The sequence below is a fragment of the Pelophylax lessonae genome (genome assembly GCF_965119305.1).
Source record: "Pelophylax lessonae genome assembly, chromosome: 9".
Lineage (NCBI taxonomy): Eukaryota > Metazoa > Chordata > Amphibia > Anura > Ranidae > Pelophylax > Pelophylax lessonae.
In genome coordinates, this window is record NC_138776.1 from 269,477,372 (window position 1) to 269,503,684 (window position 26,313).

The following is a 26,313-nucleotide window of genomic DNA, read 5'->3' on the forward strand; positions in this document are numbered from 1 at the left end:
CAGGAGTCATAATATTTGTGTTCAGTAATCAGTTGCAGAGGTTCCACACCGCTACCTCCCATCTCCTGAGACTGCATTTAGTGACTTGGGTGTGAGACTATACAGACATATCCCTCCACCCGGCACAGCCAGCAAATAACAGAGCAAGTAACCCCGGGAGAAGACCCAAGGTACATACCCCAGGTGTCTAGGTCAAGCAACATCTATGTTAATTATCAACATTTTACTGCCAGCTGAACCCCAGAATCTCCATAAATCCAGTCTAGAGACATAAATTGTGTCTGCAGCACAGAGAAGGAAGATTATCTGAGAGAAATACAGGAATACAGGACGGGGAACACAGCTCAGGAAAGTGACCAGGAGATTACAGGCTGATATCACCCAGTCCTCGCCCTACTCTGGACCAATCAGTGAGCAGTATGGGTGGAGGAATGTATTTAGTGTTAATGACCCACCTGTGCTGATCTCTGTAGGAGTGTCCTCCTCTATAAATGTCCCCGTTATTCCATCCTCCTCCATAGACTGCTGATCATCCCTCACATACGTCTCTTCTTCTTCTGACTTAACCTCAAATTCTATATCGATTGGATCTCCACTCTAAACCAAGAAAATGAGAGAGAATATCATCTGGAAGATATAAGCTTTATTATTGTGATATTATATATAAAAACACATCCTCTCCAGAAGTCCATGTTCTAGATGCTCCAATCCACCAACCTTGTAACATTGAGGGATGGTGTGACCTTCCTGTGTGGAATCCCGGGAATACAGAGGACGGGGACATCTCTCTGGTGGGTTTCTGTAGCTGGATGACTCCTCCATGGTGCCCGGATACAGATTTTTGCATTCCTTTAGAAACTCTGACTCCTCCATCACCCCATCCTCATCATCCTCCTCTTTTATCTCTTCTTTAACCTCAACTTTAGAATCTCTCAGGTTTCCACTCTGAATATATAATAAAAATGACATCAATGGTAACAATGCAGATAATGTACAGATCCTAATGATACTATCAGTGATTGTTCCTCATCAACCTGATGATGGTGGGGGATGGTGTGACCTTCCTGTGTGGAATCCCGGGAATACAGAGGACGGGGACATCTCTCTGGTGGGTTCCCATTACTGGATCCATCTGTAGGAAACACACACACTGACTGAATACATTGTTTCTATGTGTTTATCAGATGATGGGGGATCTAGGTGGAGCCTCCGTACTGCTCCCTCCTTTACAATAAAGTCTCCTCTTACCCGGTGATGTGAGGGACGGCTGATTCTCCATCATGGCGTCCTCCTGAGAACTGCTCACCTCTCCTGTCAGCAGCTCGATGATCTCTCTGGTGACTTCTAGAATCTTCTATTTATTTCTCTATTCTATCAGGGAGGGAGGTGGAGGCAATGTGATGGTCATATGATCTCCAGACTTCACAGGAGGAAAACTCTAGATTTGAACACAAATAGTAAAATCAAATGACATTCCCAGAATCCTCCTCACCTCACTGGTCAGGTCTCTTTTTATTTAAACCCCACTTCATGCTTAGGTTTCTGATATTACATACAATGCAGGTCCAACAGCCCTACTTTGAAAGTAAGGAGGCCTGGGGTTCAGCCCACATCCTAAGAGCATCAGAAAAAAAAAAGAGTCGGATAGCGGGATAATTGAAGGGGGAGCTGTGAGGTCAGTGTGATGTCATAGGATTCTCTGACTCTGATTGGAGGGACATTGGGAGGAGGAGCTGTGTGGTCAGTGTCATGTCATAGCAGTGGGGGAATTACCAGGGTTGCAGTAGTCGCACTTGTGAAATGGGTCCTGGAGTTCCACCACTGTAGGGGGGCCCGCTGCTGCTCGGGAGATAGTACACTGGTCATTAACGTGCACTCTCACAGGCACACAGTCCCCGCCCCGCCCATCCTCTCCGCCCGCAGTCATGGGTGCTCACAGGCACACGGTCCCCGCCCATCCTCTCTGCCCGCCCATTGAGTTCAGTAGGGTAGGGAGATACAATGTCGGGAGACTGAAAGAGAAAATCAGCTGACCCGGGCTGGGCCAGTAGAGTGAAGGGGGAGGAGCTCTCCACCATGTGAGGAGACCCCATGATGGGATAGGAGTTACTGGAGACACAGGAAGAAAGCCAAAGATATACTGAGACCTAGCAAGCAGGAGGGACCAAGTGATCTGCAAGGGAGTGACACTGATCCCATCCCTCAATATCAGCACTGCCACTGATTCCCAACCCCCTTCCCACACACACCAGCACCTTTGCTCCAAATGAATCCATCCCCCAACCACTGCTACCACTCATCCCATTCCACCCCCCCAACCACCACCCTTGCCACTGATCCCATCCCCCCTCATCACTGCAACTCATCCCATCCCCCCACCACCACTGCTCCCATCTACCCCTCAACGCTGCCACTCAACCCCCCCCACCACCACCACTGATCCCATCCCATTACCCCCCCCAACCACCACCCCGTATCTCATTCCATCCCATCCCCCCACCACCCCTGCCACTCATTCCATTCCCCCCACTGCTGCCACTCATCCCAACCCCTCCACCATTGCTGCCTCTAATCCCATCCCCCCTCCACCACAGCTGCCAATTATCCCATTCCCCCACCACCACCGCTGCCACTGATCCCATCCCCACCCAACCACCACTGCTGCCACTGATCCCATCCCCCACCACCACCGCTGCCACTCATCCCAGGGGCGTAACTAAAGGGGTCACAATGGTTGTCGCTCATGTAATTCCCCTGTACACTTGGACGAGAAAGGGGGGCATATAGAGGAACAAATCCCCTCCATTTTTCTCCTGCAGCTGCTAAAAGCCAAGTTCTCCTCCTCTCCCTCCCATAGGCATTCAGCGGCTGAAGGAGGAAAATGGAGGGGATTTGTTCCTCTATGTGTAACCCCCACTGCCCCTCCTATCCAGGTCCTGCTGCCCTCCAGCCCAGGATAAGTGGGAAGGGCCCTGCCAAGGGCTCAGGGGGACCCTTCATGGTTTCTTGCACTGGGGGCCTGAAGGTTCTAGTTATGCCTCTGTGTCATAGGATTCTCTGACCCTGATAGGAGGGAAATTGGGGGGAGGAGCTGTGTGGTTAGTGTGGTGTCATAGGATTCTCTGACCCCGATAGGAGGGACATTGGGAGGAGGAGCTGTGTGGTCAGTGTGATGTCATAGGATTCTCTGACCCTGATAGGAGGAACATTGGGAGGAGGAGCTGTGTGGTCAGTGTCGTGTCATAGGATTCTCTGACCCTGATTGGAGAGACATTGGGAGGAGATGTGTGGTCAGTGTGGTGTCAAAGGATACTCTGACCCTGATAGGAGGGACATTGGGAGGGGGAGCTGTGTGGTCAGTGTGGTGTCATAGGATTCTCAGACCCTGATAGGAGGGACATGAGGAGGAGGAGCTGTGTGGTCAGTGTCATGTCATACGATATTCTGACTCGGATTGGAGGGACATTGGGAGGAGGAGCTGTGGGGGCACTGTGTGAGGTTTTTGCACACAAAGAATCATATTCTCCCGGGTGCGTCCCACCTCTTCTAAAATAAAAGATGAACTTTGTCTGTGGGATTTATCAGGACTCATCATATTCCTGTGATCTCCGTGTACTCCAGAGACTTTACTGATTACATTTTAGGATGAATACCTGAGACTGGGATCATTATGGGAAAAAAAAAAAAAAAAATTCCAGATATTTATTACAAATGACATTTTTTCCTCTTTCTTATTTGAATCCTAAAAAATAAAGACATACATATTCAAATCCTCCTTAAATACACCCCCCCCCCCCCACTAATAAAAGTAGTATAATCCGTTTGTCAGGAGTGGGTTGTTGTCAGGGCTGGGTTTCTGCTATTAATAGCAGCTCTCTACTCAGTGCACAGAGGCTGCTCAGCTGTCGGATTATTACCAGCCATTCATTGTTTCCACAGTGATTCACCTGGTTACCATTACCTGCCTCATTAGTCCAGCCTACAGCCAGCCCCTTTTTGCTATTTAAACTGCCTTTCTCATTTCCTCCGTGCCTTTGCCTGGTCAACATCTCTAGCGTGTCTCTGCTGTGTTCCTGATATTACTTGGCCTGGCTGACGTCTCTTCTGATTTTTGGCTTCTGACAACGCTGATTTCTGATCCCAGCTTGTCTGATTTCCCTCTCTGTTTTCCAAACCCTGGCTTCTGTTTTTGACTATGTTCCTGTTCTGTGTTATTTTTGCTATTACATTAAAGGTGTGATTTTTAACTACATTTTCTGACTCTGCCTGGTTTATGGTTCCTGACAGTTGTGCTCTTGCTCCTCATTCCAGCATCCTGGTTTTGGCTGTGATGTATTCTTTCTTTCGGTCTATCTGCAAAGTGAGTGATGTGGTCAGTCTCTGGGTGGAGACCAAATCTGATTGAAGCCAGCCAAGCCTGCAGTCCCATGCTTGTGATATTGTGTTTGTAACACGTGCTCCAAGCTCTTTGTTTGTCTGCCCTGCTGTTTGGATTCCCTTGTTACATAGTTACATATAGTTACATAGTAGGTGAGGTTGAATAAAGACAATAGTCCATCCAGTTCAACCTGTGTAGGCATGTGTGGCTGTAATCATCTCCCATACCCCTGAATGTTCTGATCCTTGAGATGTAAGTCTAAGAGTCTTTTGAAAGCCACCATACTACCCGCAGAAACCACCTCTTGTGGTAGAGAATTCCACAATCTTGTTGCCCTAACAGTAAAGAACCCCCCGCGTTGCCTGAGGTTAAAACGCTTCTCCTCTAATCGCATTGTATGCCCTCGAGTCCTCATGCAATCCCTTCGAATGAACAGCTTTTTTTCTAAGCTGGGATCCCCATTAAGATATTTATAAATTGCTATCATGTCCCCCCTCAGACGTCTCTTCTCCAGGGAGAATAAATCGAGCGATTGTAGACGCTCTTCATAGTCAAGGTCCTCCAATCCCCTAATTAGTTTAGTTGCCCTTCTCTGGACTCTCTCCAGCTCCAACACATCCCTCCTGAGGACTGGCGACCAGAACTGGACGGAATACTCCAGATGCGGTCGGACCAGAGTTTTATAAAGTGGAAGGATTATAGTCTTATCTCTGGAATGCATCCCTTTCTTTATGCATGCTAATATTCTGTTGGCTTTGGAAGCTGCCGCTTGACATTGCATGCTGTTTCCTAATCTATCATCAACCAATACTCCCAGATCCTTCTCCATTTTTGATTCCCCCAAGGGCTCCCCTCCTAACGTGTATTGTGATTTTATGTTTTTAGTCCCCAAGTGCAAAACCTTACACTTCTCCACGTTAAACCTCATTTGCCATGTCGTTGCCCACTCTGTTATTTTGTCCAGGTCATTCTGCAGGATATCTGCTTCATGTTGTGAAGTTATTGCCCTGCCCAATTTTGTGTCATCTGCAAAAACTGATATCGAACTACTGATCCCGACCTCAATGTTGTTTATGAATAAATTGAACAAGGTTGGTCCCAGGACTGAGCCTTGGGGGACCCCGCTTACCACCTCAGACCAGTCTGAGTATGCGCTGTTTATTACTACCCTTTGGACCCGCCTTTTTAGCCAGTTCCGTATCCAAGAGCAAACCCTGCTATCGATACCTGCAGACCTTATTTTATAAATTAAGCGCTTGTGGGGAACTGTATCAAACGCCTTAGCGAAATCCAAGTACACCACATCCACTGGTCTCCCCCTATCTAGCTCACAGCTCACCTCCTCGTAGAATGTAAGGAGATTGGTTTGACAAGAACGCCCATTTGTAAACCCGTGCTGATTACTGCTGATGATGTTGTTGTCCTTAGCAAACTCTACAATATAGTCCCTTATCATCCCCTCCAGAAGTTTACATACTACTGATGTCAAACTGACAGGCCTATAATTTCCCGGGATATGCCTCTGGCCCTTTTTGAATATTGGAATCACGTTAGCTTTCTTCCAATCCCCTGGTACATCTCCTGTCCTAATACTGTCAGCAAAGATCAGGAACAGTGGTCTCGATATAACTTTACTGAGTTCCTTGAGTACTCTCGGATGTATGCCATCCGGTCCTGGCGATTTGTTTGTGTTAAGTTTATCCAGCCTTTCCCTGATTTCCCCCTCTGTTAGCCATGGTGGCAAGTCCTGTTTATTACTACTAACCATACAGTCATGGTCAGTGTACCCCTCCTTTTCCTGTGTAAAGACTGACGAGAAAAAAGCATTTAGCACGGTTGCTTTTTCAGTGTCCTCTGTAACCATCCTCCCATCATTGTTAATTATGTGTGCAATATGCTCTGCCTTAGTTTTTTTGCTGTTGATATATTTAAAGAATTTCTTTGGGTTTTTTTTACTATCCTCCGCTATTTGTCTCTCAAAGTTGATTTTAGCCATCTTGATTTCTTGTTTACTTTTCTTGTTGAAGGCCTTAATTCAGATCTCGACTACTCTCTGAACTCTGCCTGCCTTTTGACTACGGATTTGACCCTGACTATTCTGAACCTTGCCTGCCTTGTAACTGGACTGTCGTTGAACCACTCTGCCTGTCTGCCAACCGCAAGTACCTGGTTGCTGTGCTCAGTTCGTTCCTGCCCTGGTGGGGTGGCCAGGCATCATAGCATTGTGATCAAACCTAAAAGGTGCTGCGCCAGAAACAAAGTGTAACATATAATGGAAATCAATCTGTGTATACAATAAAAAGTGCAATCTCAGTGTCCATAAATCATAGGTGCATTCCGGTATCCAGAACTGCGATCACCCAATAACGTGATTAGTACAAAATACCGTGCTCCACTCCACTGCCACCAGAGATCTAAGCCTCTCACCTTAAACTTTGACCCAGAGACCTGAACCAAACAAAGCGTTTACCCCTCAGGGGTCACAGGCAGGTGTCACCGGATGGTGTGGAGGTTTCACTAACGGATGCACTGGGACCAGGTAACCGTGATGGTGCCGCTCTCACACAGGGCACAAAGAGATCACCACATAAGCAGAAAGAAATCTAATGGCGGGTAAAGCATATACAGCCATTTATTTAAATAAAGGTACTCACAAACAGCTTCTTGGAGACATGCTCGTAATACAATAAGACCGCACAACAGAGAGGATGCAGCGAGCAGCAGGAAAGGCTCCACCCCCTATACGCGTTACGTCTTTGCCGATAGGGCGCTGACTAGAGAGCATTAGATTTCTTTCTGCTTATGTGGTGATCTCTTTGTGCCCTGTGTGAGAGCAGCACCATCGCGGTTACCTGGTCCCAGTGTCAAAATCACCCTTTCAATTATCCACTCGTCCTCGCATTTCAGGGTGCTAGGTGTAATTCTGGACTCTGAACTATCCTTCCGGCCCCACATCCAAATCTTGCTTCCTCAACATCTCCAAAATACCCCCCTTCCTAACCAATGACACCATAAAGCTCCTAGTTCCCTCCCTGGTCATCTCTTGCCTCAACTATTGAAACTTCCTCCTCATTAGATTACTTTTACATGGGTAACCCCCCCCCCCTTCAGTCCATCTTGAATGCTGCAGCCAGGGTTATCCACCTTACCAACCACTCAGCATCTGCTACCCCTCTCTGCAAATCCCTCCACTGGTTTCCATTCAGTGTCCTCCACCCTTCTCTGCCAAACCCTCCACTGGCTTCCTTCCAGTGTCCCGCACCCCTCTCTGCCAATCCCTCCACTGGCTTCCATTCAGTGTCCTCCACCCCTCTCTGCCAATCCCTCCACTGGCTTCCATTCAGTGTCCTCCACCCCTCTCTGCCAAACCCTCCACTGGCTTCCATTCAGTGTCCTCCACCCCTCTCTGCCAATCCCTCCACTGGTTTATATTCAGTGTCCTCCACCCCTCTGCCAAACCCTCCACTGGCTTCCATTCAGTGTCCTCCACCACTCTCTGCCAATCCCTCCACTGGCTTCAATTCAGTGTCCCCCCCTCTCTACCAATCCCTCCACTGGCTTCCATTCAGTGTCCTCCACCCCTCTCTGCAAATCCCTCCACTGGTTTCCATTCAGTGTCCTCCACCCTTCTCTGCCAAACCCTCCACTGGCTTCCTTCCAGTGTCCCGCACCCCTCTCTGCCAAACTCTCCACTGGCTTCCATTCAGTGTCCTCCACCCCTCTCTGCCAATCCCTCCACTGGCTTCCATCTAGTGTCCTCCACACCTCCCTGCCAATCCCTTCACTGGCTTCCATTCAGTGTCCTCCACCCCTCTCTGCCAATCCCTCCACTGGCTTCCATTCAGTGTCCTCCACCCCTCTCTGCCAATCCCTCCACTGGCTTCCATTCAGTGTCCTCCACCCCTCCCTGCCAATCCCTCCACTGGTTTCCATTCAGTGTCCTCCATCCCTCTCTGCCAATCCCTCCACTGGCTTCCATTCAGTTTCCTCCACCCCTCTCTGCCAATCCCTCCACTGGCTTCCTTCCAGTGTCCCGCACCCCTCTCTGCCAAACTCTCCACTGGCTTCCATTCAGTGTCCTCCACCCCTCCCTGACAATCCCTCCACTGGTTTCCATTCAGTGTCCTCCACCCCTCTCTGCCAATCCCTCCACTGGCTTCCATTCAGTGTCCTCCACCCCTCCCTGCCAATCCCTCCACAGGTTTCCATTCAGTGTCCTCCATCCCTCTCTGCCAATCCCTCCACTGGCTTCCATTCAGTGTCCTCCACCACTCCCTGCCAATCCCTCCACTGGTTTCCATTCAGTGTCCTCCACCCCTCTGCCAATCCCTACACTGACTTCCATTCAGTGTCCTCCACCACTCCCTGCCAATCCCTCCACTGGCTACTTTCCAGTGTCCTACACCCCTCCCTGCCAATCCCTCCCCTGGCCACCATTCAGTGTCCTCCAAAGCCATCCACAACTCAGCTCTCAGTTACATCACTAACCTATTCTCACAATACAAAACAAAACATTCTCTTTGTTCCTCCCAAGACCTCCTGCTCTCTAGCTCCCTCGTTACCTCCTCCCATGCTTGACTCCAGGGATTCTCCTGAGCCTCTCCCATCTTCTGGAACTCCCTATCCCAATTTGTCTGTCTATCTCCTACTCTGTCCACTTTTAGATCATCCCTGAAAATCCTTCTCTTCAGAGAAGCCTTTCCTGCCCCACCTAACTGGAGTTTTATTTTCTCCATCAGCTCATCCCCCACAGTAATTGCCTTTTGTATCCTTTGACCCTCCCTCTTAGATTGTAAGCTCTAATGAGCATTGTAACTGTACTGTCTGCCGTCACGTTGTTCAAACTGTTGGCACAATACAGAGGCGTACCTACAGGGGTTGCAATTGCAACTGGGCCCCATGCTCCACCTGGACAGGAGGGGTGGTGGGGGCAGCATGTAGAGAAATCACTGTCCTCGTTTTTCATCCTCTAGCTGCAGGAGGAAAATGGAGGAGATTGGTTCCTCTGTATGCTGCCCCCGCAACTCCTCCTATCCAGTTCATTTGTGTTCTGCTGTCTCTGGGCCCCTGTGTGCTCCCCTGCCCCCACCCCCCTGTGCTCCCTCCCCTCTCCTGCCAGCTGCTGCAGGGGATGTGTCACAATAGAGAACCAGAAAGGGGTCCTTTTCTGAATGGACAGAGTCATAGTCAGTGACATTGTAAAAAAATAAAATATTAAAAAATAATACATTTAAAGTATCAAAAAATAAAAACTACTGACACCAGTGGGTGAACTTCAGGATCACAAAGGTCGCAATTGCGACCGGGCCCTGGGATTCCACCACCATGGGAAGGGCCCCAAGATGGCAGGAAAGGAGCCCACTGCAGAACTTGTGAAAGGGTCCTGCTGCAAGACTGTAATAAAGGGCCCCGCAACGAGAGTAAAGGGCCCCAGGGTCAGTGTGAAGAGCACCAGGCTTGAAGGGAGGCCAAGGGGTCCTTCTTTGTTTCTTGCGCCAGGGCCCTGCGCCTCTGGCACAATATAAATTCTGTACAATAATAATATATGTGTGTATCATCAACTGCTGGAGATAAAAGAGGTAACAGTGACTATGGAGGAAGAGGACGGACATGACGGGGGGGGGGGGGGGGGGTTACTGGTGAAAATAAGATCTTATTACCTCCTCTGCTGCCACTCCCATTGATGTCTCCTCGCTGCTTTGTCCCGACTCACCTTTCACCCGGAACTTCCTATTTATACCTGACATCACTTCCTGTCTTCCATAGAGACTTCCTGTCTGTGTAAAAGTGAGATTCCCACCTTGTGGAGCTCAGAGGAACTGCAGTCCCAAGAAACGTCTCGTAGTGAGAACACGGCCTTGTGCTGTGTGTGTATGTACTGTATTGGTAAGAAATATTGCAAAGCTGCAATAGTGGTAAGACCCCCCAATATATATATATATAAAATCATAATAATAAAATATGCACATCAGTTGTACATTGTATTATGATTATATATCGGGGGGTCTCACCACTATTTGCACATTGCAGCTCTGCAATATTTCTTCCGTTTTGCAGAGAGGGTGACACCATCACTCCTATATTCTAATACACGGGATGATTAGCATCTCTGTTATTATTATTGTATGTGGGGGGTTTCACCATTATTTGCACATTGAAGCTCTGCAATTTCTCTGAATATTTGTGCAGAGGGGGTGACACCATCACTGCTATCTTGCAATACATTGGTGGATTTGCACTGGATATTCATGTATAGGTGTCACCATTGCACTTATAAGTCCATTTGTAGAATATTATAGATGAAGTGTAGGGCAGTGCTGCATTTTTGGCTTTTTATTGTTGCACGTTAGATGAGGGAACCAGCTAACAAGATTCTCTTATTGCTTTTCAGATTTTTTTAGTTGCATTGTAGATGTTTTACTGGATTTCTTATGTCCTCTGTGTACTGGTAACCAGTGGCCCTGCCTATTGGTGGTCAGTGTGCCCCCTGTATGCTGGAGGTCAGTGTACCCCCTGTATGCTGGCGGTCAGTGTGTCCCTGCATGCTTGAGGTCAGTGTGCCCCTGTATGCTGGTGGTCAGTGTGCCCCCTGTATGCTGCTGGTCAGTGTACCCCTGTATGCTGGCGGTCAGTGTACCCCCTGTATGATGGAGGTCAGTGTGCCCCCTGTATGCTGCTGGTCAATGTGCCCCTGTATGCTGGCGGTCAGTGTACCCCCTGTATGATGGAGGTCAGTGTGCCCCCTGTATGCTGGAGGTCAGTGCGCCCCCTGTATTCTGGAGGTCAGTGCGCCCCCTGTATGCTGGCGGTCAGTGCACCCCCTGTATGCTGGCGGTCAGTGTGCCCCTGTATGCTGGAAGTCAGTGTGCCCCTGTATGCTGGAAGTCAGTGTGCCCCTGTATGCTGGAAGTCAGTGTGCCCCTGTATGTTGGAGGTCAGTGTGCCCCCTGTATGCTGGTGGTCAGTGTACCCCCCCCCCCCGGTATGCTGGAGGTCAGTGTGCCCCCTGTATGCTGGAGGTCAGTGTTCCCCCTGTATGCTGGCGGTCAATGTACCCCCTGTTTGCTGGCGGTCAGTGTTCCCCCTGTATGCTGGAGGTCAGTGTGCCCCCTGTATGCTGGTGGTCAGTGTGCCCCCTGTATGCTGGAGGTTAGTGTATCCCCTGCATGCTGGAGGTCAGTGTGCCCCTGTATGCTGGCGGTCAGTGTGCCCCTGTATCCTGGAGGTCAGTGTGCCCCCTGTATGCTGGAGGTCAGTGTACCCCTGTATGCTGGCGGTCAGTGCACCCCTGTATGCTGGCGGTCAGTGCACCCCTGTATGCTGGCGGTCAGTGTGCCCCGGTATGCTGGCGGTCAGTGTACCTCCTGTATGCTGGCGGTCAGAATGCCCCTGTATGCTGGCGGTCAGTGTTCCCCTGTATGCTGGTGGTCAGTGTTCCCCCTGTATGCTGGCGGTCAGTCTTCCCCTGTATGCTGAAAGTCAGTGTGCCTCTGTATGTTGGAGGTCAGTGTGCCCTTGTATGTTGGAGGTCAGTGTGCCCCCTGTATGCTGGCGGTCAGTGTGCCCCACTGTATGCTGGAGGTCAGTGTGCCCCCTGTATGCTGGCGGTCAGTGTGCCCCTCTATGCTGGCGGTCAGTGGTCCCCTCTATGCTGGCGGTCAGTGTGCCCCTCTATGCTGGCGGTCAGTGGTCCACTGTATGCTGGCGGTCAGTGTGCCCCCTCTATGCTGGCGGTCAGTGGTCCCCTGTATGTTGGAGGTCAGTGTGCCCCCTGTATGCTGGCGGTCAGTGTGCCCCTGTATGCTGGCGGTCAGTATACCTCCTGTATGCTGGCGGTCAGAATGCCCCTGTATGCTGGCGGTCAGTGTTCCCCTGTATGCTGAAAGTCAATGTGCCCCTGTATGTTGGAGGTCAGTGTGCCCCCTGTATGTTGGAGGTCAGTGTGCCCCTGTATGCTGGCAGTCAGTGTGCCCCCTGTATGCTGGAGGTCAGTGTGCCCCATGTATGCTGGCGGTCAGAGTGCCCCTGTATGCTGGTGGTCAGTGAGTCCCTGAATGCTGGAGGTCAGTGTGCCCCCTCTATGCTGGCGGTCCGTGTACCTCATGTATGATGGAGGGCAGTGTGCCCCTGTATGCTGGCGGTCAGTGTACCCCCTGTATAATGGAGCTCAGTGTGCCCACTGTATGCTGGAGGTCAGTGCGCCCCCTGTATGCTGGAGGTCAGTGCACCCCCTGTATGCTGGAGGTCAGTGCGCCCCCTGTATGCTGGTGGTCAGTGTTCCCCCTGTATGCTGGAGGTCAGTGTGCTCCCTGTATGCTGAAGGTCAGTGTACCCCCTGTATGCTGGCGGTCAGTGTACCCCCTGTATGCTGGCGGTCAGTGTACCCCCTGTATAATGGAGCTCAGTGTGCCCACTGTATGCTGGAGGTCAGTGCCCCCCCTGTATGCTGGAGGTCAGTGCACCCCCTGTATGCTGGAGGTCAGTGTGCCCCCTGTATGCTGGTGGTCAGTGTTCCCCCTGTATGCTGGAGGTCAGTGTGCTCCCTGTATGCTGAAGGTCAGTGTACCCCCTGTATGCTGGTGGTCAGTGTTCCCCCTGTATGCTGGCGGTCAGTGTTCCCCCTGTATGCTGGAGGTCAGTGTGCCCCCTGTATGTTGGAGGTCAGTGTGCCCCCTGTATGCTGGTGGTCAGTGTTCCCCCTGTATGCTGGAGGTCAGTGTGCTCCCTGTATGCTGAAGGTCAGTGTACCCCCTGTATGCTGGCGGTCAGTGTTCCCCCTGTATGCTGGAGGTCAGTGTGCCCCCTGTATGTTGGAGGTCAGTGTGTCCCCTGTATGCTGGCGGTCAGTGTGCCCCTCTATGCTGGCGGTCAGTGGTCCCCTGTATGTTGGAGGTCAGTGTGCCCCCTGTATGCTGGCGGTCAGTGTGCCCCTGTATGCTGGCGGTCAGTGTACCTCCTGTATGCTGGCGGTCAGAATGCCCCTGTATGCTGGCGGTCAGTGTTCCCCTGTATGCTGAAAGTCAATGTGCCCCTGTATGTTGGAGGTCAGTGTTCCCCCTGTATGTTGGAGGTCAGTGTGCCCCTGTATGCTGGCAGTCAGTGTGCCCCCTGTATGCTGGAGGTCAGTGTGCCCCATGTATGCTGGCGGTCAGAGTGCCCCTGTATGCTGGCGGTCAGTGTACCCCCTGTATGCTGGTGGTCTGAGTTCCCCCTGTATGCTGGTGGTCAGTGAGTCCCTGAATGCTGGAGGTCAGTGTGCCCCCTCTATGCTGGCGGTCCGTGTACCTCATGTATGATGGCGGGCAGTGTGCCCCTGTATGCTGGCGGTCAGTGTACCCCCTGTATAATGGAGCTCAGTGTGCCCACTGTATGCTGGAGGTCAGTGCGCCCCCTGTATGCTGGAGGTCAGTGCACCCCCTGTATGCTGGAGGTCAGTGTACCCCCTGTATGCTGGTGGTCAGTGTTCCCCCTGTATGCTGGCGGTCAGTGTTCCCCCTGTATGCTGGAGGTCAGTGTGCCCCCTGTATGTTGGAGGTCAGTGTGTCCCCTGTATGCTGGCGGTCAGAGTGCCCCCTGTATGCTGGCGGTCAGAGTGCCCCTGTATGCTGGCGGTCAGTGTGCCCCTGTATGCTGGCGGTCAGAGTGCCCCCTGTATGCTGGCGGTCAGTGTGCCCCTGTATGCTGGCGGTCAGTGTGCCCCTCTATGCTGGCGGTCAGTGTGCCCCTCTATGCTGACAGTCCGTGTACCTCCTGTATGATGGTGGGCAGTGTGCCCCTTTATGATTGTGGTCAGTGTGCCCCCTGTATGCTGGCGGTCAGTGTACCCCCTGTATGATGGTGGTCAGTGTACCCCCTGTATGCTGGTGGTCAGTGTTCCCCCTGTATGTTGGAGGTCAGTGTACCCCTGTATGTTGGTGGTCAGTGTACCCCCTGTATGCTGGTGGTCAGTGTACCCCCTGTATGCTGGTGGTCAGTGTTCCCCCTGTATGCTGGAGGTCAGTGTACCCCCTGTATGCTGGTGGTCAGTGTACCCCTGTATGCTGGAGGTCAGTGTACCCCTGTATGCTGGAGGTCAGTGTACCCCCTGTATGCTGGAGGTCAGTGTACCCCCTGTATGCTGAAGGTCAGTGTGCCCCTGTATGCTGGAGGTCAGTGTACCCCCTGTATGCTGGAGGTCAGTGTACCCCCTGTATGCTGGCGGTCAGAGTGCCCCTGTATGCTGGCGGTCAGTGTGCCCCTCTATGCTGGCGGTCAGTGTGCCCCTCTATGCTGACAGTCCGTGTACCTCCTGTATGATGGTGGGCAGTGTGCCCCTTTATGATGGTGGTCAGTGTGCCCCCTGTATGCTGGCGGTCAGTGTACCTCTTGTATGCTGGTGGTCAGTGTTCCCCCTGTATGTTGGAGGTCAGTGTACCCCTGTATGTTGGTGGTCAGTGTACCCCCTGTATGCTGGTGGTCAGTGTACCCCCTGTATGCTGGTGGTCAGTGTTCCCCCTGTATGCTGGAGGTCAGTGTACCCCCTGTATGCTGGTGGTCAGTGTACCCCTGTATGCTGGAGGTCAGTGTACCCCTGTATGCTGGAGGTCAGTGTACCCCCTGTATGCTGGAGGTCAGTGTACCCCCTGTATGCTGAAGGTCAGTGTGCCCCTGTATGCTGGAGGTCAGTGTACCCCCTGTATGCTGGAGGTCAGTGTACCCCCTGTATGCTGGAGGTCAGTGTTCCCCCTGTATGCTGGCAGTCAGTTTATCCCCTATTTGCTGGCGGTCAGTGTGCCCCTGTATGCTGGAGGTCAGTGTTCCCCCTGTATGCTGGAGATCAGTGTGCCCCCTGTATGCTGGCGGTCAGTGTGCCCCCTGTATGCTGGAGGTCAGTGTGCCCCCTGTATGCTGGCGGTCAGTGTGCCCCCTGTATGCTGGAGGTCAGTGTGCCCCCTGTATGCTGGAGGTCAGTGGTCCCCTGTATGTTGGAGGTCAGTGTGCCCCCTGTATGCTGGCGGTCAGTGTGCCCCTGTATGCTGGCGGTCAGTGTAGCTCCTGCATGCTGGCGGTCAGAATGCCCCTGTATGCTGGCGGTCAGTGTACCCCCTGTATGCTGGTGGTCAGAGTTCCCCCTGTATGCTGGTGGTCAGTGTGTCCCTGAATGCTGGAGTTCAGTGTGCCCCCTCTATGCTGGCAGCCCTTGTACCTCCTGTATGATGGCGGTCAGTGTGCCCCTGTATGCTGGAGGTCAGTGTTCCCCCTGTATGCTGGAGATCAGTGCGCCCCCTGTATGCTGGAGGTCTGTGTACCCCTGTATGCTGGTGGTCAGTGTGCCCCCTGTATGCTGGAGGTCAGTGTGCCCCCTGTATGCTGGCGGTCAGGGTGCTCCCTGTATGCTGGAGGTCAGTGTGCTCCCTGTATGCTGAAGGTCAGTGTTCCCCCTGTATGCTGGCGGTCAGTGCACCCCCTGTATGCTGGCGGTCAGTGTTCCCCCTGTATGCTGGAGGTCAGTGTGCCCCCTGTATGTTGGAGGTCAGTGTGTCCCCTGTATTCTGGCGGTCAGTGTGCCCCCTGTATGCTGGCGGTCAGAGTGCCCCCTGTATGCTGGAAGTCAGTGTTCCCCTGTATGCTGGAGGTCAGTGTGCCCCCTGTATGTTGGAGGTCAGTGTTCTTCTGTATGCTGGAGGTCAGTGTGTCCCCTGTATGCTGGTGGTCAGTGTACCCCTGTATGCTGGCGGTCTGAGTGCCCCCTGTATGCTGGCGGTCAGTGTGCCCCTCTATGCTGACAGTCCGTGTACCTCCTGTATGATGGTGGGCAGTGTGCCCCTTGATGCTGGTGGTCAGTGTACCCCTGTATGCTGGCGGTCAGAGTGCCCCCTGTATGCTGGCGGTCAGAGTGCCCCCTGTATGCTGGCGGTCAGAGTGCCCCTGTATGCTGGCGGTCAGTGTGCCCCTCTATGCTGACAGTCCGTGTACCTCGTGTATGATGGTGGGCAGTGTGCCCCTTTATGCTGGTGGTCAGTGTGCCCCCTGTATGCTGGCGGTCAGTGTACCTCCTGTATGCTGGTGGTCAGTGTGCCCCTGTATGTTGGAGGTCAGTGTTCCCCCTGTATGTTGGTGGTCAGTGTACCCCCTGTATGCTGGTGGTCAGTGTTCCCCCTGTATGCTGGAGGTCAGTGCGCCCCCTGTATGCTGGTGGTCAGTGTGCCCCCTGTATGCTGCTGGTCAGTGTGCCCCTGTAAGCTGGAGGTCAGTGTTCCCACTGTTTGCTGGAGGTCAGTGTTCCCCCTGTTTGCTGGAGGTCAGTGTACCCCCCTGTATGCTGGCGGTCAATGTTCCCCCCTGTATGCTGGTGGAGAGTGTACCCCCCTGTATGCTGGAAATCAGTGTGCCCCCGGTATGCTGGCGGTCAGTGTTCCCCCTGTATGTTGGAGGTCAGTGTTCCCCTGTATACTGGTGGGATAAGGCTGCAGCGGCACAAAGACCTGTCGCAGTAAAAAATAAATCCATGATAAACAGACACGGTGCAAGGAAAAGAACATTATAACATATATAATTGCTACTCAACCTATGTAGTATTTTCGTTTTTTTTTTTAATTCACAATTTAAACTACGGCTGCTACATATATAGTTACATAGTAGGTGAGGTTGAATAAAGACAATAGTCCATCCAGTTTAACCTGTGTAGGTGTGTGTGGCCGTAATCATCTCACATAGCCCTGAATGTTCTGATCCTTGAGATGTAAGTCTAATGCCCTGTACACACTATCAGATTATCTGAAGACTTTTGTCTGCAGACTTACCAAAACCATATAATATGAGGTCAAACCTAAACACTTTCAATTTCTATGCAATCCGGCAGGCCCTTGCACTACATAGAAAAGGTAAATCTGAAGACAAAAGTCTTCAGATAATCTGATAGTGTGTACAGGGCATAAGAGTCTTTTGAAAGCCACCATACTTTCCGCAGAAACCACCTCTTGTGGTAGAGAGTTCCACAATCTTGTAGCCCTAACAGTAAAGAACCCCCCCACGTTGCCTGAGGTTAAAACGCTTCTCCTCTAATCGCATTGTATGCCCTCGAGTCCTCATGCAATCCCTCCGCATGAACAGCTTTTTTTTCTAAGCTGAGATCCCCATTGAGATATTTATAAATTGCTATCATGTCCCCCCTCAGGCGTCTCTTCTCCAGGGAGAATAAATCGAGCGATTGCAGCCGCTCTTCATAGTTAAAGCGGTTGTATCCCGCTTTTTGACACTTTTACCTACAGGTAAGCCTATAATAAGGCTTACCTGTAGGTACAAATAATATCTCCTAAACCGGCACGGTTTAGGAGATATTTACAGTGCATGCAGCCGCTTGCGCGAGCGGCGCATGCGCTCTGAAGGTCCGGGGGGACCTTCAATTAACTTGCCGGGAGCTTGCCGGAAAAATCACTCCCGCGCGCATGGGCGGGAGTGACGTCATCGCGGCTCCGGCCAATCAGCGCGCTGGAGCCGTCTCTTCCGGCCAATCACCGCGCCGGAGCTGCCGAACCCGGAAGAGACGACGAGGGATCATGGCAGCGCCCGCATCGATGTCCGGGGGTCCGTGTCGGGGCTTCGTTTTAAGGTAAGTTAAACATAATGGGCTAGTATGCGATGCATACTAGCTCATTATGCCTTTGTCTTGCAGGTTTTTTTTTTATTTATTTTTTATAGGGTTTACAACCGCTTTAAGATCCTCCAGTCCCCTAATCAGTTTAGTTGCCCTTCTCTGGACTCTCTCCAGCTCCAACACATCCCTCCTGAGGACTGGCGACCAGAACTGGACAGAATACTCCAGATGCAGTCGGACCAGAGTTTTATAAAGTGGAAGGATTATAGTCTTATCTCTGGAATACATCCCTTTCTTTATGCATGCTAATATTCTGCTGGCTTTGGCAGCTGCCGCTTGACATTGCATGCTGTTGCCTAATCTATCATCAACCAAGACTCCCAGATCCTTCTCCATTTTTGATTCCCCCAAGGGTTCCCCTCCTAACGTGTATTGTGCTTTTATGTTTTTAGTCCCCAAGTGCAAAACCTTACACTTCTCCACGTTAAACCTTATTTGCCATGTCGTTGCCCGCTGGCCAATTTTGTGTCATCTGCAAAAACTGATAACGAACTACTGAGCCCCGACCTCAATGCTGTTTATGAATAAATTGAACAAGGTTGGTCCCAGGACTGAGCCCTGGGGCACCCCGCTTACTACTGCTGAAGTCTCCTAAGCTGTCAAAAAAGACAGTGTAACAGTTGTTTGATTGCTGGTTGAGAAAAATCCGTAAGGGGTTAATTACTGCTAAAGGAATACTGACACTGCAGCTTCTCACATCAGAGCACCATCCCAGCAGGTGAATAATCAAACAGACCCTGCCATACAGATGTAGAGCCCTCCTAGGTAGGTGCTAGAATGAGTGGATATCGTTTTTGGTTTCTCTGCCTAACAGGGACACAGCTCATGCTGTCTTGATGCTTCACACTGATCCAATAGCCATGGAGTATATTGGACAGTGGGCGGAGTCCTGGCAGATGAGAGCATGGATGTCTGTAATGTTGTTGAAGTATTTTTCTAATTTGTGTATGTTGTCTAGTATAAGGTGTTATTAAACCGACTATTTCTGTTTTTGGTTGTTTCAGGCCTCGGAACATAACTTCCTCTCTTTTGTGCTTATAAGTCCTATTATAAGCTTTTCGCAGTGTAGTCCGCGAATAGCCTCTAATAAGCAATCTCTTTCTAAGGGAATCCGCCTACCGTTTAAAATCTTCGTAGTTTGCACAGATTCGATGCAATCTAAGATTGGTAAAAATGAGGTGCGCTAAAAATGATAAAAGTGACAAATCACAATATAACGTATGCAATGAGTATATGCAAGAAATTATGGACCAGTGGTGTCCAAGTGCAGTAACATCCACAATAACAAAATTACACCAAGTGTATCATAGAATGTGCAATGTTAACAAAATAAGTCCCAAAATGTGAATAAAGCAATCAAGTCCAATGGTGATCTCCACCAAGTGCTGGCGAAACAATGTGAACTGAAGGTGTTGTATCCAGTGCTCAGTGACTAAAGATCCCGCCACCAACTAGCTTTCCTCCTTACCAAAGGTATTAAGGTGGAACACAGAAAAAAATTCTGATTGCTAGATGACAAGGAGGAGATATCTTTAAGTTGGTCACCCAGTGGTATGGTATGAATGGCCTCTTACCAAATAGTGGGTATGCCAAGCGCAGAATAGATCCAGTAGTCAATGCTCATACAATGGATCGATTGCCAATGATGGTATCCCACTCCTACTATCGGTTCCTGTTTCCCCTAACTGGCTGATGGTGTCCTGTTCTGGAGGTTGATGTGGAGCTCCTCTGATGACTCTTCTATGGTTGGGTGACTTCTGACTCTTCCCAGCACGGTGACCGGACATGAAGGTGGGAAATCTCTCCCAACTCTCGGCTTCTCTTCCTCCTGCTCACAAGTGTCCACAATCAGGGGACAGTTCCCCTTAAAGTGTCATTCCACCTTGTGGGGGGTCCTAGGCCTGCAATGTGCAGACTGTAGACATGAAGCTGATTCTGCTCTGACCTGTGTGAGGATCTTCTCTGTCTCTCCTCCGTGTCCCCGATGGAGGCTTCTTGTCCTGGCTGAGAGGTGTGAGGGCCGTTCTGTGTCTGCACTATGGATCCACATTGCAGGCCTAGGACCCCCCACAAGGTGGAATTACACTTTGTGTAATTTTGTTATTGTGGATGTTACTGCACTTGGACACCACTGGTCCATAATTTCTTGCATATGTTATATTGTGATTTGTCACTTTTATCATTTTTAGCGCACCTCATTTTTACCAATTTATCACTATACACAGTTCAGGTAGCAGCTTTGATTTATCACCGCACCCTTAATTCACCACAATCTAAGATACTGGGAGTAGGGTATACTATGTACCGGGGGTTTGGATGAAAGCTATTGCCATGTAAAACCGTGTTGCCGGCTGTCGGTTTTTTATAAAGTGTAGTTTCTATCCCGCCTTCTTCTTGTATAAGAATTTGTATGTCTAAGATCACACTATTACAGAAATATATTTTATCTTGTACCTAGGATCATCAGGACAGATACCTATATATACACAACACATTTTGGTCTGATTTTTCCCCCTGTGTCCGCCCCAGGTTGGGTTAATTCGTTGGGGGCTGGAAGGAAGGCCGTGTGCTAGTAAGCCATGTTTATATTTATTATGATGTACATGAATACAGATTATGTTCTATGTTTATGAAACACTAATATCGAGTCTGTTAATTTTAAGAGAAGACTGTCTATACATCTTCATAGTCCTGAAGAAGCCTTGTGTGAAACGCGTGACCAGTGAACAGATGAAGATAGAGGAATATGATCCGAAGCAAACACAGTGACGTGCCTCCATCCCTAATGGTTAATGCAAACAGAAAACAGAGGACGTGGGACTTTATATGAGGCAGGTCACCAACTAAGATATACAAAAAGAGAATCTGAACGTAGTCATTTATTATACATACAGTAATTGATACAAATGTTGAGATCAGTAACAAATATGATGCAGACATGTATACAAAAAAAAAGCTGAGACACAAAAAAAAATCCATATAGTAAGGAGATTGTTATAATAGTAATAAGATATATTCAGTAAAAAAGTACATGGCCGTCACTAAATGTTACATCTAAGTGAAGAGAGTAAATATCTATACCTACACGAACCTTATGATATATACCAACTTATCCTTATATATATATGATGTACATGAGTGAAATTAGTAGGAGACATTGATCTCCTGTGTACGAGCTGAGCTCAGTTTGGGCCAGTTTTGTCATTTTATTGAGATTTGGTTTTAGATAAATCAAAAAATGTTATTTTAGGATAAATCCATGTAGTTGTTATCTGTCTCATGCTGTGCTCTTAAAGTCCACACATATGACAGTGGTTCCTTGTGAACATCTGTAGGTTCCCATTTCTCTGAACAGATAGGATGTTGGGACTCTCGTGAAAAAAATGACGTGTGTGTTTTTATAAATATTTGCCACTTTTTTGGTGAATAGGTACAGGTAATATGGTCCCGATACTCATTCACATGGGGGGGGGGCAGGATCTGGGGGCCCCCTTGGTAAAAGGGGCTGTCAGATTATGACAAGCCCCCTGCCTACAGACCCCCACAAGCACAGGCCACGGTTGTGGGGAAGAGGCCCTTGTCCCCATCAACATGGAGATAAGGTGCTTTGGGGTGGGGGGCAGAACATCCCAAAAGCACCCTCTCCCCCATGTTGAGTACATGTGGCCTGGTAGGTCAAAGAGGGGAGGCTCTCACTCGTCCCTCCCACTTTCCTGACCTGCAGGGATAAAGGGTCTGGTATGGATTTTAGGGGAGAACCCATGTTGTTGTTTCTTTTTTTACATTTTGGCCCCAGAAGGGCCTGGTATGGACTTGATGGGGGGGGAGAGACCACGCCATTTTTTTCTATTGACGGGCTTTCGGTTTTCCGTGAGAAAAGCATTTTTTTCATGGAACACCAGCATTGTTTTCTTTCCATTTATCTGTCAGTGGGGAAGCCCGCTGACAGCTGATGAGTCATGGTTGGTAAGGATGCGGGCAAACGGCTTGCCAGCTTGCTGCTTAACAACCAGCTATTTCTTCACACAAAATTTGCATCGGTCGATCGTTTTTTTTGACTGATCCGAATTCGAATTGCTCCGAAAAGTTGAAATACGTTAGAAAACGAATAATCGAAACAAATTTAACAGATTTCAACTAAATTCATTACAATTTCATTTGGAGATTTGGATACATCGGAATCTAGGAATAACCAAAAATTTGTTGGAATTTGTATTCGCACCGAAACGAATTTCACGTGTCTAACACTTCACGGCCACCCGCTAACAGCTGGGCTCCCAGCCAATGCAAATAGCCACCGATGGCAGGACCAACTCTCCAGGCATGGATCCTCTACATATGTGTGCCATAACACCACATTGCTGAGAGCTGGGGACTCAATGACCACTCGGGACATCCTGGAAGACTTCTGGATACCAAAGGAAGCTCCTGACATCCCGCACAGCTGCCCAGCACCACACCCGCCCACCAATACTTCCAATAGGTAGGAAAACTTCATACAAAAATGGTCCTATAAGTGAGGAGGAAAAAAAAAAAAGGAACGCAGTCATTGGCTTATCCTGAACATTTATGGGGGTGGAGTCTTATGGGGAGGAACGAGGGCAGAGCTACCCAAACATATGCTGCCAAGGACATCTGTCAGGAAAGCACATTATGGCCACTAGATGGAACCATTATAGGAAATCCCAATTAGCCATGACTGGGGGAATGCGGGTCACATTTCATCAACACATTTATAACAACCAGACCTGTAAGTGTTTGTGAAATCTTCCCGCACAAAATGTACTCAGCCAATGAAAGGTAAGGACTCCATTTTTCTTTTTCTCCTGCTATCAATGGCCAACACGGGACAACACTTCATCCATGTCTTTGGTGATCTCTGATCTCTTTATGAAGTGTTTCTAACATGATGAAGATCAGCCATGGAGTATATCTGAGGTGTATATCAGGGTGTGCTTCTTCCCCACATGTCCACCAACATTCATATAGAAGATATTCCGCGCACTCAAGGCACTAATATACCTCCAGGGATGTGTGGGAGCCCTGATGTACAGGAAGACAGGACTTCAGTGAGGAACATTTCCCTCACTCAGGACAGGAATATGGCTTCTCCCCCGTGTGAGATCGCCGATGTGTGGAAAGAGCGAACTTCCGTGTAAAACATTTCCCGCACTCAGGACAGGAATACGGCTTCTCACCAGTGTGCGATCTCATATGTGTGGAAAGATAGAACTTCTGTGTAAAACATTTCCCGCACTCAGGACAGGAATACGGCTTTTCACCAGTGTGCGATCTCTGATGCTTGGAAAGATCACACTTCACTGAAAAACATTTCCCGCACTCAGGACAGGAATATGGCTTCTCCCCCGTGTGAGATCTCCGATGTTTGAAAAGAGCGGAATTCTGTGCAAAACATTTCCCGCACTCAGGACAGGAATACGGCTTCTCACCAGTGTGCAATCTCTGATGTGTGGAAAGAGTGGACTTCTGTGCAAAACATTTCCCGCACTCAATACAGGAATACGGCTTCTCGACTGTGTGAGTTCTCTTATGTTTGAAAAACGAGGATTTCTCTGAAAAACATTTCCCGCACTCAGGACAGGAATACGGCTTCTCACCAGTGTGCAATCTCTGATGCTTGGAAAGATCACACTTCACTGAAAAACATTTCCCGCACTCAGGACAGGAATATGGCTTCTCCCCTGTGTGAGATCTCTGATGTGTGAAAAGAGCGGACTTCTGTGCAAAACGTTTCCCGCACTCAGAACAGGAATACGGCTTCTCACTAGTGTGCCATCTCTGATGTGTGGAAAGAGTGGACTTTTGTGCAAAACATTTCCCGCACTCAGGACAGGAATACGGCTTCTCACCAGTGTGCGATCTCTGATGTGTGGAAAGAGTGGACTTATGTGAAAAACATTTCCCACACTCAGGGCAGGAATACGGCTTCTCACCAGTGTGCAATCTCTGATGTGTGGAAAGATAGAACTTCTCTGAAAAACATTTCCCGCACTCAGGACAGAAATACAGCTTCTCACCAGTGTGCGATCTCTGATGCTTGGAAAGATCACACTTAACTGAAAAACATTTCCCGCACTCAGGACAGGAATATGGCTTCTCCCCCGTGTGAGATCTCCGATGTGTGAAAAGAGCGGACTTCTGTACAAAACATTTCCCGCACTCAGGACAGGAATACGGCTTCTCACCAGTGTGAAATCTCTGATGTGTGGAAAGAGTGGACTTCTGTGTAAAACATTTCCCGCACTCAGGACAGGAATACGGCTTCTCACCAGTGTGCGATCTCTGATGTGTGGAAAGATTGGACTTCTGTGCAAAACATTTCCCACACTCAGGACAGGAATACGGCTTCTCACCAGTGTGAGATCTCTGATGTGTGGAAAGATTGGACTTCTGTGCAAAACATTTCCCACACTCAGGACAGGAATACGGCTTCTCACCAGTGTGAAATCTCTGATGTTGGGAAAGTTTGGACTTTGCTGAAAAACATTTCCCGCACTCAGGACAGGAATACGGCTTCTCGACTGTGTGAGATCTTTTATGCACATTAAGCTTGTATTTAAAATGGAAACACTTCCCGCACTCAGTACAGGGGAACCTCTTATCTGTTGTAAGGACAGCCCCATCCCTCACAGTCTGAGGTTCCTCAGGATAAGAGGAATACCATGGTCCGGCACCGTCCCTCACAGTCTGAGGTTCCTCAGGATAAGAGGAATACGATGGTCCGGCACCGTCCCTCACAGTCTGAGGTTCCTCAGGATAAGAGGAATACGATGGTCCGGCACCGTCCCTCACAGTCTGAGGTTCCTCAGGATAAGAGGAATACGATGGTCCGGCACCGTCCCTCACAGTCTGAGGTTCCTCAGGATAAGAGGAATACGATGGTCCGGCACCGTCCCTCACAGTCTGAGGTTCCTCAGGATAGGAGGAATACGATGGTTCGGCACCGTCCCTCACAGTCTGAGGTTCCTCAGGATAAGAGGAATACGATGGTCCATCTACACTTTGTGGTGCCGGATGGACATTTGAGGTCGCCGGGTTTTCTCCTGGACTATACTGTGTGATGTCCTCATCTTCTACTTTACAGTCTGGAGACAAAGTGGGACAATCCTCTGAGGTTTTCCTCATCTCCCGTCCATGTACTAAAATAGAAATACAAAGATTATTACTAGACATCAGCAGATTGGTTCCCCTAAACCAGGACTCCGCCCACATCAGACAGCTTTGTCTCTGAGGATCTTACAATTCCCCCCTCAAGGTAACTAGTAAATGGGTCCTCTGATCTCCTACCAGTTCATTTCTTTATTCATGGACCTTAGTCAGAGAGTGAAGAAACAACGAGAACTGTCTTTTATAGGAGTGACAGTGAAGAGGGGATTATAGGAGGAGTGTCCCCTCCCCCTCTATCACTCATTGCCATCTTCCCAATACAAGAAGTCCCGCACTTCCTTATTTAGTCCATGATTTAGTCATGAATAACAGCGGGGCTGAGCCCCACCAGAGGTCAGAGAGTGAGGATGGGGGGGGGGAGAACAACCAAGATGAAGACTGGACTGATACTGAAGACCCCCATCATTGGGTTACTGACTCCTCCCTCATTATCACTTTCTGTTTAAGGTTCCAAAGTTAGAGGATGTTATCACATTATTATCAACATGTAAAAGTCTGTCCTCCAATCAGATCATCAGATATAAAATGTCCAAATGTAGGAAATAGGTGTAACAAAAGAGAATCCATATTATGTGTATATATAGCAGTGGGCAGAGGGGAGAGAGCAGAAGTCAGGAGTATGTAATGTACAACATAGAGTATATAGTGCAGGGGTCAGGAGTATGTAATGTACAACATAGAGTATATAGTGCCGGGGTCAGGAGTATGTAATGTACAACATAGAGTATATACTGCAGGGGTCAGGAGTATGTAATGTACAACAGAGTATATAGTGCAGGGGTCAGGAGTATGTAATGTACAACATAGAGTATTTAGTGCAGGGGTCAGGACTCATTATATTTGTGTTCAGTAATCAGTTGCAGAGGTTCCACACCGCTGCCTCCCATCTCCTGAGACTGCACTCAGTGACTTGGGGGTGAGACTATACAGACATATCCCTCCACCCGGCACAGCCAGCAAATAACAGAGCAAGTAACCCCGGGAGAAGACCCAAGGTACATACTCCAGGTGTCTCAGTCAAGCAGCATCTATGGTATTTTGCTGCCAGCTGAACCCCAGAATCTCCATAAATCCAGTCTAGAGACATAAATTGTGTCTGCAGCACAGAGAA

General features: G+C 49.5%; 2 protein-coding genes across 2 annotated transcripts in view; both read right to left on the reverse strand.

Annotated features, from left to right (window-relative positions):
- LOC309564458 (uncharacterized protein) overlaps positions 1–26,313 on the reverse strand; it is a 1,566,033-nt gene that overhangs the window by 1,517,396 nt on the left and 22,324 nt on the right. The gene's annotated exons all lie outside the window — the stretch shown is intronic.
- Positions 1–26,313, reverse strand: part of LOC309564033 (uncharacterized protein) — a gene marked incomplete at both ends in the record, with an annotated part of 247,142 nt that overhangs the window by 208,911 nt on the left and 11,918 nt on the right. The window contains 1 exon segment of the mRNA XM_082268657.1: positions 24,053–24,511. Coding sequence (XP_082124783.1) covers positions 24,053–24,511 — 459 coding nt within the window.